This window comes from Canis lupus, chromosome 3 (assembly GCF_011100685.1).
Source record: "Canis lupus familiaris isolate Mischka breed German Shepherd chromosome 3, alternate assembly UU_Cfam_GSD_1.0, whole genome shotgun sequence".
In the NCBI taxonomy this organism is placed as follows: Eukaryota; Metazoa; Chordata; class Mammalia; order Carnivora; family Canidae; genus Canis; species Canis lupus.
The window spans coordinates 32,804,368-32,824,152 of record NC_049224.1 but is presented as its reverse complement, the minus strand read 5'-3'; the positions used below and the strand labels follow the sequence as shown (position 1 = coordinate 32,824,152).

The window sequence follows — 19,785 nt, the reverse complement described above, 5'->3', positions numbered from 1 at the left end:
GTCTTGATGACCACAGCTTTGTAGTACAACCTGAAATCTGGCATTGTGATGCCCCCAGATATGGTTTTCTTTTTTAAAATTCCCCTGGCTATTCGGGGTCTTTTCTGATTCCACACAAATCTTAAAATAATTTGTTCTAACTCTCTGAAGAAAGTCCATGGTATTTTGATAGGGATTGCATTAAACGTGTATATTGCCCTGGGTAACATTGACATTTTCACAATATTAATGCTGCCAATCCATGAGCATGGAATATTTTTCCATCTCTTTGTGTCTTCCTCAATTTCTTTCAGAAGTGTTCTATAGTTTTGAGGGTATAGATCCTTTACATCTTTAGTTAGGTTTATTCCTAGGTATCTTATGCTTTTGGGTGTAATTGTAAATGGGATTGACTCCTTAATTTCTCTTTCTTCAGTCTCATTGTTAGTGTATAGAAATGCCACTGATTTCTGGGCATTGATTTTGTATCCTGCCACGCTACCGAATTGCTGTATGAGTTCTAGCAATCTTGGGGTGGAGACTTTTGGGTTTTCTATGTAGAGTATCATGTCATCGGCGAAGAGGGAGAGTTTGACTTCTTCTTTGCCAATTTGAATGCCTTTAATGTCTTTTTGTTGTCTGATTGCTGAGGCTAGGACTTCCAGTACTATGTTGAATAGCAGTGGTGAGAGTGGACATCCCTGTCTTGTTCCTGATCTTAGGGGAAAGGCTCCCAGTGCTTCCCCATTGAGAATGATATTTGCTGTGGGCTTTTCATAGATGGCTTTTAAGATGTCGAGGAATGTTCCCTCTATTCCTACACTCTGAAGAGTTTTGATCAGGAATGGATGCTGTATTTTGTCAAATGCTTTCTCTCCATCCAATGAGAGGATCATATGGTTCTTGGTTTTTCTCTTGCTGATATGATGAATCACCACCCCGATGTTTATAGCAGCAATGGCCACGATAGCCAAACTGTGGAAGGAGCCTCGGTGTCCAACGAAAGATGAATGGATAAAGAAGATGTGGTTTATGTATACAATGGAATATTACTCAGCTATTAGAAATGACAAATACCCACCATTTGCTTCAACGTGGATGGAACTGGAGGGTATTATGCTGAGTGAAGTAAGTCAGTCAGAGAAGGACAAACATTATATGTTCTCATTCATTTGGGGAATATAAATAATAGTGAAAGGGAATATAAGGGAAGGGAGAAGAAATGTGTGGGAAATATCAGAAAGGGAGACAGAACGTAAAGACTGCTAACTCTGGGAAACGAACTAGGGGTGGTAGAAGGGGAGGAGGGCGGGGGGTGGGAGTGAATGGGTGACGGGCACTGGGGGTTATTCTGTATGTTAGTAAATTGAACACCAATAAAAAATAAATTAAAAAAAAGAAAAAATCTGAAGATCACACATATATGGAGGTTAAATAACATGCTACTAAATAACAAATGTGTCGAATAAGAAATAAAAGAGGAAATTTTTAAAATACATGGAGAAAAACGAAAATGAAAACACAACAGTCCAAATCTTTGGGATGCAGCAAAAGCAGGAAAATTCAAAGAGGGTTCTATGATGGAAGTTTATGGCCATATAGGCATACCTCAAGAAGCAAGAAATTTTTCAAACAAACTAACTTATACCTAAAGGATCTAGGAAAAGAACAACAAACAAAATGCTGAAACAGTAGAAAGAAGGAAATAATAAAGATTAGAGCAGAAATAAATGAAATAGAAACTAAAAATAAAATAGAACAGATCAATGAAATCAGGAGCTGGGTGTGGAAAAAATCCACAAAATTGGTAAACCTTTAGCTAGACTCATTTAAAAAAAAAAAAAACTGACAGGAGACTCCAAAAAACAAAATCAGTACTGAAAGAGGAGAATTAACAACAGACACCACAGAAATACAGGGGACTGTTAGAGAATATTATGAAAAATTATATATAAACAAATTGAACAACCTAGAAGAAATGGAGAAGTTCCTAGAAACATATGACTTCCCAAAACCAAATCAGGAAGACACAGAAAATTTGAACAGACTGATTACCAGCAATGAAATTGAGTCAGTAATAAAAAAAACTCCCAAGAAAATAAAGTCCAGGACCAGATAGTTTCACAGGTGAATTCTACCAAACATTTAAAGAAGCGTCAATACCTATACTTTGCAAACTACTTCAAAAAATAGAAGAGGAAGGAAAATTTCCAAATTCATTCTCTGAGGCCAGCGTTACCCTGATACCAAAACCAGATAAAGACATTAGAAAGAAAATTACAGGTCAATATCTCTGATGAACATACTTGCAAAAATCCTCCACAAAATACTAGCAAAGTGAATCCAATAATACATTACAAAAAAATCATTCACCACAATCAAGTAGGATTTATCCCTAGGTTGCAAGAGTGGTTCAATATTCACAAAGCAATCAATGTATCAATGTGCTACATCACAATATGGTCACATCTATAAGAGAAAGGATTTTAAAACTGATCATTTAAATAGACACAGAAAAAGCATTTGACAAAGTACAACATCCTTCCATGATAAAAGCCCTCAACAAAGTAGGTTTAGAGGGAACCTATCACAACATAATAAAGGCCACACATGAAAAACTGACAGTGAACATCACCCTCAATAGGGAAACGCTGGGAGCTTTCCTCCTAAGGTCAGGAACAAGAAAAAGATGTCCACCTACCTTACTATTTTTATTCAACATAGTACTGGAAGTCCTAGCCACAACAATCAGACAAGAATAAAAGCATCCAAATTGGTAAGGAAGAAGGAAAACTTTCACTATTTGCAATGACACAATACTCTTATATAGAAAACTAAAAACACTACCAAAAACTGACTAGAACTGATAAATGAATTCAATGAAGTCACAGGATACACAGAAATCTGCTGCATTTCTATACAGTAATAGTAAGGCCCCAGAAAAACATTTTAAGAAAATAATCCCATTTATAATTACATTAAAAAATAAAAATACCTAGGAATAAACTTAACCAAGGTGGTGAAATACATGTATTCTGAAGACTATAAGACACTGATGAAAGAAATTGAAGATGACACAAACAATTGGAAAGATAGATATTCCCTGCTCATGTAATAGAGAACACATATGGTCAAAATATCCATACTACCCAAAGAAATCTGTAGATTTAATGCAATCCCCATCATTTTCCACAGAGCTAGAACAAACAATCCTAAAATTTAGATAGAACCACAAAAGACCCTTAATAGCCAAAGTAATCTTGAAAAAAAAGCTGGAGGTATAACAATTCCAAATTTCAAGTTATATTACGAAGTTGTAGTAACAAAAATTGTATGGTACTCAATGGAATATAATAGAAAGCCAGGACAAAACCCTAAGATTATATGGTCAATTAATTTTCAATGAAGGAAGCAAGAATATGCAATGGGAAAAAGATAAGTCTCCTCACCAGTTCATGTTGGGAAAACTGGACATCTACACGAAAAAGAATGAAACTGAATCACTTTCTTACACCATATGCAAAAATAAACTCAAAAATGTGTTAAAGGCCTACCTGTGAGAAACAAAACCATAAAAATCCTGGAAGAAAGCACAGGCAGTAATTTCTCTGACATCAGCCATAACAACTTTTTCTACATTTGTCTCCAAAGGCAAGGGAAGCAAAAGCAAAAATAAACTACTGGGACTGCATCAAAATAAAAAGTTTCTAGACAGCAAAGGAAACAACCAACAAAACTGAAAGACAACCTAGTAAATGCCAAAGGACAAATCCAATAAAGCATTAGTATCCAAAATATAAAAAGAACTTATAAAACTCAACACCCAGAAAAAAAACAATCCAGTTAAAAAATGGGCAGAAGACATAAACAAAATTTTCCCAAAGACATACAGATGGCCAACACATATAAAAAGATGCTCAACATCACTCAACATCAAGGAAACGCAAATGAAAGCCACAATGAGATATTACCTCATATTTGTCAGAATGGCTAAAATCAAAAACACAAGAAAAAAATACACAAAAAAACAAGTATTGATGAGGATGTGGAGAAAAAGGAACCCTCGTGTACTGTTGGTAGGAATGCAAAGTGGCATAGCCCCTAGGGAAGACAGTATGGAGGTGTCTCAAAAAATTAAAAATAGAACTAACATATGATCCAGTAATCATGCTACTAAATATTTACCAAAGAATACAAGAACAATATTCAAAAGGATATGTGCACCCCTATGTTTATAGCAGCATTATTTTCAATAGCTACATTATGGAAGCAGCATAAGTGTCTATTAATAGATGGATGGATAAAGAAGATGTGGTATACATATACAATGAAATATTATTCAACCATAAAAGAATGAAATCTTACTATTTGCAATGACATGGATGAATCTAGGGAGTATAATGCTTAGTGAAATAAGTCAGTCAGAGGAAGACAAATGCTATATGATTTCTCTTATATGTGGAATTTAAGAAACAAAACAAATGAACATAGGGGAAAAAAAGACAAACTACAAAACAAAAGAGAATGTTACCAGAGGGGAGATGGGTCAGGGGATAGGTGAAATAGGTGCTTAGGATTAAAGAGTACACTTATCATGAGGAGTAATGAATAACGTATAGAATTGTTAAATCACTATATTGTATACCTGAAACTAAAAACATCGTATGTTATCTGTAATGGAATTAAAATGAAAAATTTAATTAAAAAATTCATTTAGCTTGCAACTATATGTTGGGAAATTTATCATTGATAAACAAGAATGAAGCAAAGTTTTATCTGTGAAGATATTCAAAACAGAATTATGATAACAAGGAATAAGAAGCAATCTACATGCCCAACAAAACTAAAATAGTGATATATCTACATGTAATAGGTATAAATATATTCCATTTGGAAAGAATAACTAGTGGCCTGGTAAAATGTTCACAATATATTATGAAAAATAAAAGGTAAGACACAATGAAATCAAAATTTTTAACAAGTTTATGTGTATCATGAGAGGAAGGGAAAATGTAAGAAAATGCAACAAATTTCAGTGGTTATTTCATGGCAGCAAAATCACAAGTTACTTTTATATTTTATTCTTTTTCTTTTATATTCCCCTTGGAATATATACTTATATAGTCAAAAAATTAGTAATTTTTAAAAAACAAAATAGTAAGTCAACATTTTGCACTGTGTATCACAGGAAGCCATATTTTGTGAAAGAAATTTTGAAATGAGGTAGATTAAAGTCAATTTAGTGCATTTGCCACTGCAAACTAAGAATTTTATGCAAATAAGGACTGAACAGTTAGATGACCACTTAATGACCATACTGCTTTGGTTTCTGAACAGCAAGGACTTGACAAGAAGAATGATCAGAGGTGGAACCATACAGAAATAAGATATGGCTCTTAAACACTACTCACCAGAGAGACATTTTCCCTCCATCTAAGAAGGTGGATGCAATTCTTAAGGCTGCTAGCTAATGCAATTTTGGAGGAGCTGTCAGTCTTGCCCCAGTCTTTCTGAGGCTTCCACAGTACCTAGCTTTTGCCACTGTCACTCTGCACACAAGATGCACATATTGAATAGAAATATAAGGCCTACCTTGGAAAGTTCAGTACACACAATATATCACCTACTGGAGCTGAACTCTGAGCTCTGGGCATGATCTGAGTGGCTGCACACTAACCCTTTCAGTCAGGTAGATGTCTTGATTATTATTTTTATTATTATTAGTTTCAGGGGCAGAATTAAGGGATTCATCAGTTGCATATAACACCCAGTGTTCATTATATCAAATGCCCTCCTTAATGCCCATCACCCAATTACCCATCTCTCCACCCATTTCCCCTCCAGAAACTCTGTTTGTTTTCTAGAGTTAAGTCTCATGGTTTGCCTCCCCCTCTGTTTTCGTCCTATTTTATTTTTTCCTCCCTTCCCTTATGATCATCTGTTTTATTTCTTAAATTCTACATATGAATGAAATCATATGGTATTTGTCTTTGACTGACTTATTTTGCTTAGCATAATACCCTCTAGTTCTAGCCATGTCATTGCAAATGGCAAGATTTCATTCTTTTGGATGGCTGAATAATATTCCATTGTTATATACACACCACATCTTCTTTATTCATTCACCTGTTGATAGACACATGGGTTCTTTCCATATTCCTGGTTATTATATCAAAGTTAAGAAAATATCAGACCAGCATGTATTATTTTTTGTTTTTTAAAGATTTTATTTATTTATTCATGAGAGACACAGAGAGAGAGGCAGAGACACAGGCAGAGGGAGAATCAGGCTCCCTGCAGGAGACCAATATGGGACTTGATCCCAGGACCCTGGGATCACAACCTGAGCCAAAGGCAGATGTTCAACCACTGAGCCACCCAGGCGCCCCAGACCAGCATTTATTGTTGCCCTAAAAATCCTCTAATCTTTTACGATATTAATACGAGGCCTCTCAAGCCTCCTTGTGAGACCAACCAGTGTTGAGTGGCCATGTGAGTATATTGTTGAGTCCAGTTAGAAGACTTTGGCCAACCAAAGAAGAGGAGACTAGGGATATGTTAATGACAGCCTTCCAGCTTAGCAGAAATTAGGAATCCATTCCAAATGAGGAAGCCCTGGAATTTGAGGATTCAAGTTTATATCTCCCGTTGCTGTCCCTCTTAGGTCGCTTGCCTCTGAGCCCGCTTTCCTAGCTGTGCTCCAGGAATGAATCCTTACTGCCTCTGCAGCAAAGATGAGATGATAAGTTATACTGGTAAGACCACTGCTGTATTTGCTATAGTGAATGCTGTTCTCATTAAGAAAACTTTTGTCTGGAGGACCTGAGTGGCTCAGTTGGTTAGGTGTCTGCCTTTGGCTCGGGTCATGATCCTCGGGTCCTGGGATCGAGTTCCTGCACTGGGCTCCCTGCTCAGCAAGGAGTCTGCTTTTCCCTGCTCTGTCCCTCCTCCCTGTTCGTGTTTTCTCACTCAAATAAATAAATAAAATCTTTTTTTAAAAAAAAAGAAAACTCTTAAGTGATAGGATTACTCCCTTTTATGCTTAGCAGACACTGATGATGCCTAAATAGGAAGTGGCAGTCAATTGCTAAGTTTTAGATCCTGTTTCAGCAGTGGGGTAAACAACGTGTGAGAGTCCTCCCAAAAGATTCATGTTAGTATCCCATGGCTCACTGTCCAGCCTTGTCCCTCCATCCCATGCCCAAGTCTTCCAGGAGTATCAATTAATTAATTTTAGTGTCCCAACAAATTGTCAAGAACTATTAGTGACTCATGAACAACAGAAATGGTCAGTATAATAAGTCTGCCAAAATTCAGTGCTATATGTAGAGACTGATGTTGATTCTTACCTGGGTATGACAAGTGAGGTTTTATCCTCAAGCCCAACCCAGCCAAGTAGTGCCCTGCAGAAGCCTGAGGTCATAGCTTCCACAGGATACAGGTCACACTGCCCCTCAGGTAGAGCTGCTATTCCAAATCTTAAGCAGGGTTGGTTCTGAGAATCATCGCTATGCATACCTGATCTGTGAGTTGACAGTGTAAGAACTTCAAAAGAAATCTTGCTCAACACCAAATGAATGTCAGTTCATTTTAGCAGCACCATTTTATGGGGCCTACCGGTACCTATTCTGTCCATTCATATGCTTCCAAAGTACAATGGTGTCATATGAAAACAGGCATGCAGGGAGTCAGGACCCCAGCAAGGACTCTGCTCTCTTGGAGCACGTTCTCTTTTGCAGGAGCAAGCAATGGTGGCTCTTCCCCATGCTGGGTGTCATCTCTGCATGCCCTCCTGATAGGTGCCTACACATGAGTGCCTGTTCCCTATTTGCAATATTGCTGGGTCCTTTCAAGTACAGGCTTTTTCACTGGGCAGTCTGGTAGGGGATCTTCAGACTCTCAGTAAGCACCACAGTCATAGATAGTCAAGGCACAAATCACTGTTGGAATTTTCAAGAAAACAATATAAACCATCCAGCAAGCCCACAACCATTTCTTGACCCCTAGACTCAATCTGAATTATTCAGAGTATCTAAATCATGCTCTGTGTTATGAAGGTAATCCCAGCAATAAATTTTTAATGTGTGTGTTTTTTTTTAGCTAAGTTCACCTACACTAACATATCTCTAATTGCTAAAAATAGGCTTATCCTGCTTATCCTAGTGTTTAACAGTTTGCATTGCTATTTTTTTTAATTAAGTGAGTTTAGGGATTAAACAAAGAGAAATTTAAAATGAGTTTTAAAGTACCTGAAAAATTCCATGAAAGAGAATCCATATCCATGCTGTTCTGCAATTCCTGCACAAACAACATTTGCTGATGCTCCAATCAGTGTCCCATTCCCTGGAATCAAAATTTTAAATGTAAAATAAAATCTCAGTTTATCTTGGTGGTAGCCTTCTATTCTTTTTTGTTCTGTGATATTTGCATCATCTCATAGGATTCTGATTTGATGATTACATGTACTATCAAAGTGATTACTTTGCAAATATCTGTTAGAAATAAAACACTGACAACCAGAAAATAAGTTCACTGTAAATACTGTAATCCATTTACAAATAAGACTACAACTGCTTTATGTGGTAGAAAACAGGAAATGCTAAGGAGAATTGGCAAATCACTGTGGCACATGGTGGCATCTATCTTTTAGAGGAAAATGTAAGCCAGACTAACAACCATAGGAGAGAACAGATGTTTTCAGAGCAGTAGAATGGGATCTCAGATAAGAACCACCTTCCTCAGGACTCCAGGCCCAGACAACCACCAGTAAACACGGTCTGTGGATGGAAAGATGGATGCAAACAACCAGGATAATAAAATGCCTCTCTGTGTGAGCCTTTTTTAACAGTGGGTACATGATCTGTGGGGAATTGTAACCTGCACGTGCATACATACTGGTGAGGCCTCATGGTGAGGGCCAAGGCCAGCGACCAACGTGACTCATTCAGGGAAGGGTGAATTTGCTTGGTGAAACAATCAGCATCTTCTAACTCCCAATCACAGAGATCAGGGTTCAGGAATAGGCATATAACTTAGGCTCAGCCTATTTTACTCAGTTTTGACATGTATGCATAAACCACTCAGGAAAAGACTCTGTTTCCTAAGGTCTGTTGAGCTGTGAGGCACAAATCTGGAGCTGCCTACTGCATATTGGCACAAGGGAGCAGCCTCTCTGAAATTGGACAACATAAGGAACAGAGCAGGAGGAGGAGGACCAAGGGTGAAATCTAGGCTGTATACACTGAGCCCCTAAGTGTCGCCTTTTCTGAGAACCCAGCAACATATTATTTGTGGGTCTTCTGGAGCACTGAGCGTGGAGAGAAGTACAGAATAAATAATCTCAGAGTAACATGGACTTCTGGATTTCTCCACTGGAAGAGACACACAGACTGGGGCCTATTCCCCAGGAGAGGATCTTGTAGAAGATCTGTCAGTGCAAATGACACTCAGCTGAATACATGCTCCTGCTCCCCTTCTTCCTCGGAGTCTTTACCCTCTCCTTGAAACACACAGCTGGCAACACAACCACCTGTCAGGCACGCAGCCCAGACTGCCTATGCAAAGGCTTATGAAGGCAAGCTCAAGCCTCATCTTATTCTCTCTGCTTTTCCTCCATAGAAGACTTAGACTAGGTTTGTTTTTGTTTTTGTTTTTTTCAGTGGAAGAAATGGAGTGGGGAGTCCAAGAGATCCCAGAGGGCTAGAGGGATCCCAGGAGAGACTCCAAAGGGAAGTGGAGGTATTCCCGCCATGAGCAGGATTCTACACAGTGTTGCTAACTCTGAGATTTAGGCCCAAGTGCCAGGACGAGAGAGGCCTTCAGGAGCCAAAGGCAGCCCAGCTGTCAGCCAGCAAGGGATGGGGACCCAGTCTTAGAACTGTAAGGAACTGGATCCTGGCTACAATCTGAGTGAATTCAGAAGCAGACCCATCCCAGAGCTACCAGAAGAAGCAGAGCCTGGGGATACCTTGATCTTGGCCTCATGAGACCAAGTAGAGACCCAGTGAGCTACCCTTATCTGGAGTACAAGAAATATGAAAGAATAGATAAAGTTTGTCAATGTGTTATGGTAATGATAGAAAAGGTCATGCAGGTGATTCTAGAATTCCAGGACCATTTTGAGACCTCTTATCTCAGACACCTGCTAGAGCTGAGTCTACATTTTCAATTCAGTTCTAACAACTGTCTCCACCCCCTTCCTAATTTCCGTTCATTTCTTGCTAACTTCCCAACCTTAGGCAGCTCTCCCTTCTACCCCAGCAGGCTGTCTCTGTGAACAAATCAGCTCATATCCTTTGGGGCTCATGGGGCTCATGGGACTCTACTTCCTAGAGGTAGGAGATGCATAGCAGGCATGAGATCAGAGAGGCCAAGAGAAATGCTCTGAGGGCTGGGGTCACCAGGCCATGGCCAGGTAGTAGGGCTTCCTCAAGGAAGAGGAGATTTAGGAGGCACCAAGAGAATGAGAAGGCACAGCCAGCTTCAACAAGGCAAGGGGACATATGCAGGCCTCAGTGTGGAGTGAGTTCTGCTAGAGAACAATTTGAGAATGACAAGACCAGATGTCTGCTCAGTGTCTCCTCATGAAGACATTCTAAAGGTGTGGTACCTCATCTTCCCCATGACCCCTAGGGTCCCCAATGTCCCTATGAAGAAACTAAGGCACAGAAAGGCAACATGGTGAAATGTTGGGGCTGGGAAGTGATGAGCCCAGGACTAGAGCCAGCTGTTTTGACTCCAGAGGAGGATCAGAGAGGGAAAAGCTCAATGTGCATGACATAGGCCCAAGGCCTTTCTGTAGACAGTCATGCAGGTCGTCTGAAGGTCTTAAGAAGGTCGTAATGTACAAATTCCACAGCAATGATGGCCTCACTCAGCCTCTTCTTGGTTCTGTCACACCAACATATCCATCCCTTCACCCTGCCAGCCAGCTGGCTCCTGCTATCAGTAAGGAGACCTGCTGATGAGGTTCCACACCTTGGTGAGCCATCCTGCCCTGCAATTATTTCCCAAGTCTGCCAAAGCTATCCCTACAGGAATGCCCATGATCCTCAGATGGTCCTGTCCTGCCAGCCTCCATTGCAGAGCATGTACCTCAGTGCCAGGGTGGTGTTTTCCCTGTAATCTCCAAGCACTGCTACTCCAGAACTTGACATGGTAAGCCCTGCTTCTGGATAGCATGGAGCTTAACACATGGCCCAGGGTACGTTCAGCAAACTGTGTGAACTCTAAAACTAAAAAGCAACACTTTTCTTCTCTCCTGTTAGGGATTAATGATTGAAAGAAATAGCCCCTTATTTCCAGTTAAAATCCTATTGCCTGGATCAATACTATCTTGTCATACTGTAATTGGTATGAATTCCTCAACTGCAACAGACCACTTGCCAGAAAATGAAAGGCCCTTTCTATTTCCTTCCTTTTGCCAGGGGGCACTGGCTCAGTAGGTAAATTTGTTCCTGAGCACTTCTGGATCTGGGAAATGGAATAGGAGAGTTTCAAAGATCTAAGGCAAGGGATAGAATCTTGGTCTTCTGGCTGCATGATGAAGAGGGCTGGAGAGAGGGGTAGAGTGAAGAGCCCCATGGCTCAAAATCTTTCCTTAGAAAGAATATGAGGCAGAGAAACGAGCAAGGGCTGGACTGACTTCTCTCAGTAAGGCAGTTGTTCAGCTTTTGTATATCTGACTCCTAGCCACCTTTTCAGGAATATAACACAGATGGCACGATGGAGATTGCTATTCCTCCAAAAGCCTTTTCTGCACTGGGATATGGCCTCATAGCCTGAGATCCTTCCCCAGATTTGCCTTTCAATCACCCCTTTGCAGGAAGTCATTCAGCCTCCTGAATACCTCATAACCTGGGAAGTGGTACTTTAACCTATTAAGTCTCACTGATTACTGTTTCTTTCTTAAAAATTCTTTATTTCAATTCAATTAATTAACATATACTATATTTTTAATTTCAGAGGCAGAATTTAGTGATTTTCAGTTGCATATGACACTCAGTGCTCATTACATCAAGTGCCCTCCTTAATACCCATCACCCAATTACCTCATCCCCCTCATTCACCTTCCCTCCAGAAAGCCTCAGTTCATTTCCAGAGTTCAGCATCTCTTATGGTTTGGGTCCCTCTCCATTTTCATTTTATTTTATTTTTCCTTCCCTTCCCCTGCTCATCTGTTTTATTTCTTAAATTCCACATATGAGTGAAATCATACGGCATTTGTCTTTCTCTGACTTATTTCAGTTAGCACAACATGTGCTATGTCATTGCAAATTGTAAATTTCATTCTTTTGGATGGCTGATTTTTTTAAGAAAGCTTTCAGCTATATGTATCAGAAAACCTGGATAACAGTGATTTATACACAATGGAAAATAATCTCCTCCCATGTAACAAGAAGCCTAGGGACAGAGGGCTGCCAAGCATCAGGTCAGTGTCATAAGTAATTTCACAAGTGGGTCTTCACAATTTTTTTGGCCTCTCCCACTCATCACAGATGGTTTCATGGTCATATTTAAGGTAGGAAGTATGGAGAAGAACTGGTATCAATACATTTTTATCAAAGGGGTAAAATCTATGTTTAGAGGCTCCCAAACAGGTTTCCCTCATATCTTCTTGGTTAGCAAAATGAGACAAACAGTGCAGATGAGCTACAGAGCAACTATTAACAGTAGAGGGACACAAGAGAGAAGAGAGTAGGAGCAGTGTTGGGTTAGCCAGACAACGGGCCCTGCACAAGTGTATTGGAAACAGTATATCAGCAGGTAGAGTAGAAAGAATGCTAGATTTGGATTCTGAAGACCTCCATCAAAGTCTCAACTCTGCTAAACCGTGTAATCAAGAGTGATCACTGATCAGCTCTGTTATATTGATTAAGCTGTTTTTGGTCATGAGAAAGGAAGATTAGAAACAGTATGGTGTTGGTAATACAGAGAGTTTATCTCCTCTGACAGGCAAGTCAAGACTCATTGTTAGTTGCAGGTTTCAGTGGTGTTTTTCAGGACCAGTTATCTCCACTTGTATGCTCTTCCACTCATCAACAGACTTGGCCCCACACTCAGTCTGGAAAGGGCTCCAGGCCCTTTCATTACCACATGACAGAAGACAGTATCCGGAGAAAGAAGCAGGAGCACTCTCTTGCCTAAGATTTGTTCTCAGGCTCAGGGAAATCATTACCAGAAGGCCCTCTATCCCCACAGAATAACTCCCTCATGCCTCCTTGACTCCAAATGACTTTGGCAAGGAGCAGAATGCACCTGGCTACCCCTGCCTTATCATCACTGGGGAAGAGATGTAGGTGAGTCAGTAACCTCTGAATAAAATGAGGATAGTCACCACCTTTCCTGATTAAAAATATGAGGGTACTATTCAAATGTCAATGGTTGTTGTAGCAATTTAATAAGATGCTACCAGACTTTCTTATGGTACTCCACAAATGGCATGTGTTCCATGTGGTAAGGAGAAAAAAGCCCTAGGTGTCACTAATGAGGCTCAGGCCTCCTTTCCTGCTTCCATTTATAGAGGAGCAAATAGGTTTTGGTATGTGCATGTGAACAGCTGTTGCCTGTCTTGGCATGTCTGGGTAGTCCTACATGGAAAGATGATATATGGATCTAGAGACAAAACAACGTTTTCAAAACTATGTTTCATTTTTGATGGATATTTTATAAGTTTATAAAGAATCTCCAATTTAACATCCTTTATCAGCCAGTCCAAGTTGGATCAAATATGCCATGCTCTCAGACCACTGATAATTTCCCACTTGACAGGCAACATAAAAATTAACTATATGCTGGAAATCCCTTTGGCAAGTGGAAGAAACACCTGTCACTCGAGATCTGAATATGACCAAAGGGAAGAAACAGGTTTTAATGCAGCCACATGTCTCCTGGATTGTCCACAATCCCTAGGTAACTTTGAAAAGACAACATGCATGCTTGGACCTAAAGTCGTCTTCATTTTTATTTGTTCTCTATGTTTTAACCAGTAGATATTTAAATTATCTTTAAAATTTATTTTTAATACAACTAATACATGGATATGGCAACAAATAAAATAGAAAAGCTTGAGAGTCAAGGAAATTAACAACCGTAGCATATTTTACGAGTAGCTAAGACTTCCAAGGTTGGATGTGGGTTCATTCCAACTGGGAAACTCAGTCAGCAACATTTATACCATCCAGACTATGTAAATGCAACCCCTGTAAGGCCAAGACCATTTACCATCTACCAGGACCACGGGCCAATCAAGTCTCATTTCTTATGTTCTATCATTTGCTTAAAGTCGTGTTTCATTTTAATTTGCTCCAAATTTGAACACTATTTTTGTGCCATTTTTTGCTAAACCTAGTAGTATTTCTAATTTCTTGTTCTCAACATAAAGAGACCTTAGCCAATAAACTCTGGAGCTGGGCTGCTAGATTCCCAGCTTTAAGATTTACTACTTGTATGACATTAGGCAGGTTTCTAAGCCTCCATAAAGTTCCAAAATTTCACAAAGATGGCATTAGGTATGTATCCACTCATGTGCTGCTTCTACTCAGGAAAATTCACTTCTATTATTTTTTGGATAAATTCCTTCCTTCATTTCAGTGTCTTTCCTGAGATTTTTCTTAGAAGTCAAATATTGGATTTCTCATAATGAATTTTTATGTGTTTTATTTTTATTCTGTAATTTATTGTTTATTTCCTTGACTTTATTTTTCAGTCAGCCTATCTATCCATATTTAATTAGTTTAGTAATTATGGATTTAATCAATAAGAACATTCTTCCCTCTGCCTTTTCCTTTTTCTATTATTGCAACTGAAGTTTTATTTGAGGTAACTGTATATTCACATGAAGTTATGAGGAATAACATAAAGAGATCCCATGTATCACTTACCAGTTTCCTTCAATGGTAAGGTAATTCAAAATCATAGTACTATATCACAATCAGAACAGTGACATTGATGGTCAATATACAGAACATTTTCATCACCAAAATGATCTCTCCTATGGCCCTTTTACACCTGGACACACTTCCTTCCACCTTGCCCTGTACTTAACCCCCACTAATCACTAATCTATTCTGCTTTTCCACAACTGTATCTCTTCAATATCATATAAATGTAATCAGTCTGTAATCTTTTGATATTGACTTTTTTTTCACTCCATATAATTTCCTGGAGATCCATTAAGGTTACTATGTGTGTCAATTCATAATTTATTTTTACTGTCAAGTGGCATTCCGTGGTAGGGATGTACCACAGTTTTTTTAGTCATTTACTATTGAATGACATCTGGTTTATTTCTACTTTTTGGCTATCACAAATCAACATTTTTACGTAGGTTTTGAGTTAACATAAGTTTTCATTTCTCTAGAATAAATGCCCAGTTGTACAATTGCTGGGTTTTATGGTAGTTGCAGGTTACGTTTTTTAAAACACTGCCAAACTGTTTCCAGAGTGATGGGACCACTCTATAGCTCCAATGATAAGTGTATAAGTGATCCAGTTTCCCCACATCCTTGTCAATACTTGGTGTTTTTGCAATTTTTTATTTTAGCCATTCTTACATATATGTGATGATATCTTACTGTAGTTTTAATTTACATTTCTCTAATGGCTGCTTATGTTGTACATCCTTAAAAATAGTTAAATTGTACATTGTGTGCCATGTACATTTTACCACAATTTTTAAAAAAGTAATTCCAAACTCTGAGTCGATGAAAGAGGATCCCTTACAGAGTAAGTATAAAGTTAACACTCAGCACAACTGGGTATCTGCAATCCAGGAACAAGTGTCATTCAATGACCAGAGCTACTAGGTTAAAAAAGATTCAAAGCCTTAATACATTTATTATTCATTACAGCTGAATCCCTGCTTTCAAAGGTGCCTCAGTCAAAAGGCATTTATATGTATTTTAGGTTATTAGTCATGTAAATGGTCCATGTTAACTTCTGTCCTTGATAATCCCACCCACATTCATTCTACATGTTCTGGGGAATCAGCACTAGCCCAAGAGGCTTCTCACCTTTTGAGACCCAGCTCAAAGCTTTCCTCTCTGGAGGACTTTCCCTGAGATTCCCTCTAGGCTCTGTCTGGGACCTCTAAGTACTCTGTGCATTCCTCCATGAGAGGATACATCTGTTTCAGGTGTAACCTTAGCTTAGGTCACTATCTCCCCACTCAAAAGCAGAATTCAGGTTACAGCAGATGCTCAGTAAGGTTTAATGAACAAAGTCCCACATAACAGACATATTTCCAGGTGCCCCTAGATTCTGTTTCTATCACTGATGTTAAATGTAGCTGTGAATACAGTTATTGCTTTTCCTGGGGCTAATGCTTAAATGGGGGCCATTTTACCAGATCTATAGTCTCATAAGTAATCGAAGTCTAAGTTGCTGAATTAAATGAATTAGCTCCCTCCAGAAATCATAGCGACTTTACTGAATTACACTAATCCCCCTTTATAAACAAAGAGATAAACTAAACAGAGAGTTATTGATTTCATAGTCAGAGTGTAATCAAAGAATGAAGCAAGCTGGATTACCTAAGCATGCCTGGATATAAGAATAAAAACTTTAAATGTATCTGGTGTGTTTATCGAAGATTCTCCAAAATCCTCTTGTGTTCCCTAAGGTGATTATGCCTCCTAAAAATGAGAAGGACTCTAACACAAGCTCCCTCAAAAGATGATCAAAACCCTTGTTTGCTCACCAGAGGTTAGTCTCTTTTGATACTTTCACTAATTTACTTCTTAAATTCTCTAAAGGACAATTCCCCTGTCCAAAAAAGAATAATCTTTCATCCTTTTTCTTACTCTTAAGTTAGAGTCTCTAGATCTTTATTTACTGATTCATCTTCCCCCCAACCCTTTATGGAGGAAATAAGAAACTGCACTGAAGATGGTTTCTGATTCAAAATCTGTTTCTAAACACAAGCCACATTTGTGTGGGTGAAGTATGGGTGCAGCGTGGGAGCACATTCACTTTGAGATTTCAGTAATGATCATCCTCAGGCTGCAGTCTTAGAATGTCAGGGGAAGTTCTGCAGAGGGCGGGAAGTGACAAGCTTACAGAGGAATAGAAGAGCTCTAGAATTGCTTCAGTAAAAGCTGAAGATGGCTTTTGACTCAGGAAATCATCCAAACTCTCCTTAATTTACCTTCATGTAAACCACCATGTATAAACCACCACTTTGAGGTCACTTCTGTGAATGCATCACACCCCCTTACCTCCCAGGCAGGCTCCAAGGGCCAGGGCATATATGAGCGGCGGTGCAGGCAGGCTGACCTCAGGGTCTTGGATGAGGTTCAGGAGCACAGGAATCTGTAAAGGAAAGGAACACTACAGTCAAATACATGGAAACCCAGAAGAGTTTCCCTAATGTGACTGATTTACAAAATCTAAAGCACTTTTTCATCAAACTGTAAGAAGCATAGGATGTTCAACAGGAAAACAAAGTAAACTTCAGAATCCACAGAACCTTGAGTTTGAGTCCATGGAGATGTTTTTGTTTCCAGCCATATGACCAACCAGCTAATCTTGGTTTTCCTCAACTGCCCTAACTTCTGTTGTGGATCCTAAGTGGCATAAAGTCCTGTAGAACCTCTACAGTGGCTGAGACCATGACTCTTACCATCTAACCAACATTTCTTAGCCTTGCAGTGGACCAAGTTTTATACTAACTCCACGCACATATCACGTTATTTAATCCTCAAACATCCTTCAGGTCTATTTGTCATCCTTCAATCGATAGATGGGGAAATCAAGGTATGGAGAGAAACATATCTTATAAGTGATCAGACTGGAACCTGAGCACAGTTCTCTGATTCCAAACTGCACAATGGTAACCATGTGCTAAACCACTTCTCAGCACTGCTCTCTGTGCAGTCTTCCCAACCCTGCTGATGTTCATATGATAATAGGTATCAGATTCAATAACTAGAAAGTAGTACTCTAGTAAATCATGCTAGGATCCAGTGTACCTTTCTGACAAAGATGAATTTCATATTATTGTTATCAAAGAAACATGCAGCAGCTGTGAGGTTTCTGTAAGGAATTTGTGTTCCAAAAGCATGTCCCCTTGTGGATCATGTTGCTAATGTAGGAGAATGTAGCCAGGGAGAGGATGTAGCCATGAGGCCTGCTTCCAGCTGGCTTGGGGGGGATGTTGGTCCATATTGCCACTGCTAGGTTCCTCAGGGCAGCACACAAGACAAGATGTTAGGGAAGGACCATTGAATCTGCTGCCCCAGGGCCTTGTGTGTACATCTCTAAAGAGCAGGTGAGGAGGGTTCCAATGGTAACCCATTCAGAAAGGATTTCCCAAAGTCAAAAGCAGAAAGCCGAAACTAATGTGAAGATATGTGACATATGATTTCATTTGCTGTAGAGAATCAAAGGACAGCAGAACTATGCTCTGCTGGAGAGCAGGCCACTTGACATCATAAAAAGTAATGCCTAATTGTTTAATTAGGAAAATTGGATCACTCCCTAGTTCTTTATCCCTGCAGTAGGACTTCACATGCATGCCTCTGCAGTGGCCCCAATGGGGCAAAAGGATCCACTTCCCCACCCCACTGACACTGGGCTTTGACCAATGAAAGGTAAGTGGACTAGAAAAAAGCATCCCATGTTATTGCAAGCTACTCTGGAGCTTCAGGTTTGGCCATGAGAAAAATATGCCCTAGAAAATACTGCTGCCCTATGGGGGCCCCAGAGGAAGGACACATTGAGGAGATCCCATCTGCTCCAGCAGAGACTGACTGGCAGGCTGCAGGTGACCTGCAGACCTATGCACCTGCTGCACACACTCCTCTCTACCAGCCTACTGCACATGTTGCTCTGCCAGCCCTGCTTACAAGTATCCAGAATTGCCTTATAAGGTCTGAGAAAGAGCCCTTAATATTTCTTGGGTCACAAGAAGCATTTTAAAAAGCTCACATTTTTTTCCCCCAAATATTTATTGGAAGAGAAAACATCTTGGGAAATCTCTCTGATGCAGACACAGAAACTCCTGGCACAGGGGCCCCTGAGCAATCTTCATTGCATGTTTCAATCTTTGCTTTTGTTGTCTCATGATGAACCCAAATGCTGTCACAGAGAGTTTCAAACTTGAAGTTTTGGCTCTTTGGAGGAGCAAACAAAGCACAAATTCACACAGCATTGGCCATCTGTCTTCTGGAACCTCCCCTGGCTTTCCCAAAGTGGCTGATGCTTTATATCACATTATGCTGAACTTACTTCCATCATCACATTTAACACACACCTCACTTCTCCACCAGGGTGGGACCATATTGACTTGTCCAAGTTCCTTTGTGTCTTAAAGCATTCAATAATAAGTGACCTACTGCTGCAGTATTTGTCTGTTAATGCTATGTTTACATAAGAGTTCACATAAGAGACAAAATTCCGTGTCCTCATAGAGCTTATATTAGAGTAAATAAATAAATAAATAAATAAATAAATAAATAGGATGTCATAGAAGACGGCAGAGTAGGAAGCTCCAGAAATCCATCCACCATTCCACCCAAACAATTATTGAAGTCAGCAACCGTCTGAAGTAACTATTATCAATTTCCTAGGGCTGCCATAACCAAGTAGCTTGAAACAACAGCAACACATTGTCTCACAGTTACAAAGACCAGAAGTCTAAAGTCCTGTTAGCAGGACCACGCTTTCCCTGGCAACTCTAGAAGATCCTTGCAGCCTCATGTAGTTTCTGGTGCTTCCTAATAATCCTTGCTTATAGGTGCCTCACTCCAGTTGACATGGCCAGATTCTCTTTATGTGTCTTCATATGTTCTTCCTTCTTTGCATGCC

General features: G+C 39.6%; 1 protein-coding gene across 2 annotated transcripts in view; it reads right to left on the bottom strand.

Moving 5' to 3' along the window:
• OCA2 (OCA2 melanosomal transmembrane protein) overlaps positions 1 to 19,785 on the bottom strand; it is a 433,117-nt gene that overhangs the window by 124,278 nt on the left and 289,054 nt on the right. The window contains exons 22-23 of one of the 2 annotated variants that reach the window (XM_038532569.1): positions 17,196 to 17,289; positions 8,229 to 8,322 (exon numbers count right to left, since the gene is read on the bottom strand). In XM_038532569.1, the coding sequence (XP_038388497.1) occupies positions 8,229 to 8,322; positions 17,196 to 17,289 (188 nt within the window). The remainder of the gene's footprint in view (positions 1 to 8,228; positions 8,323 to 17,195; positions 17,290 to 19,785) is intronic. The other variant, XM_038532570.1, reaches the window with a different exon arrangement.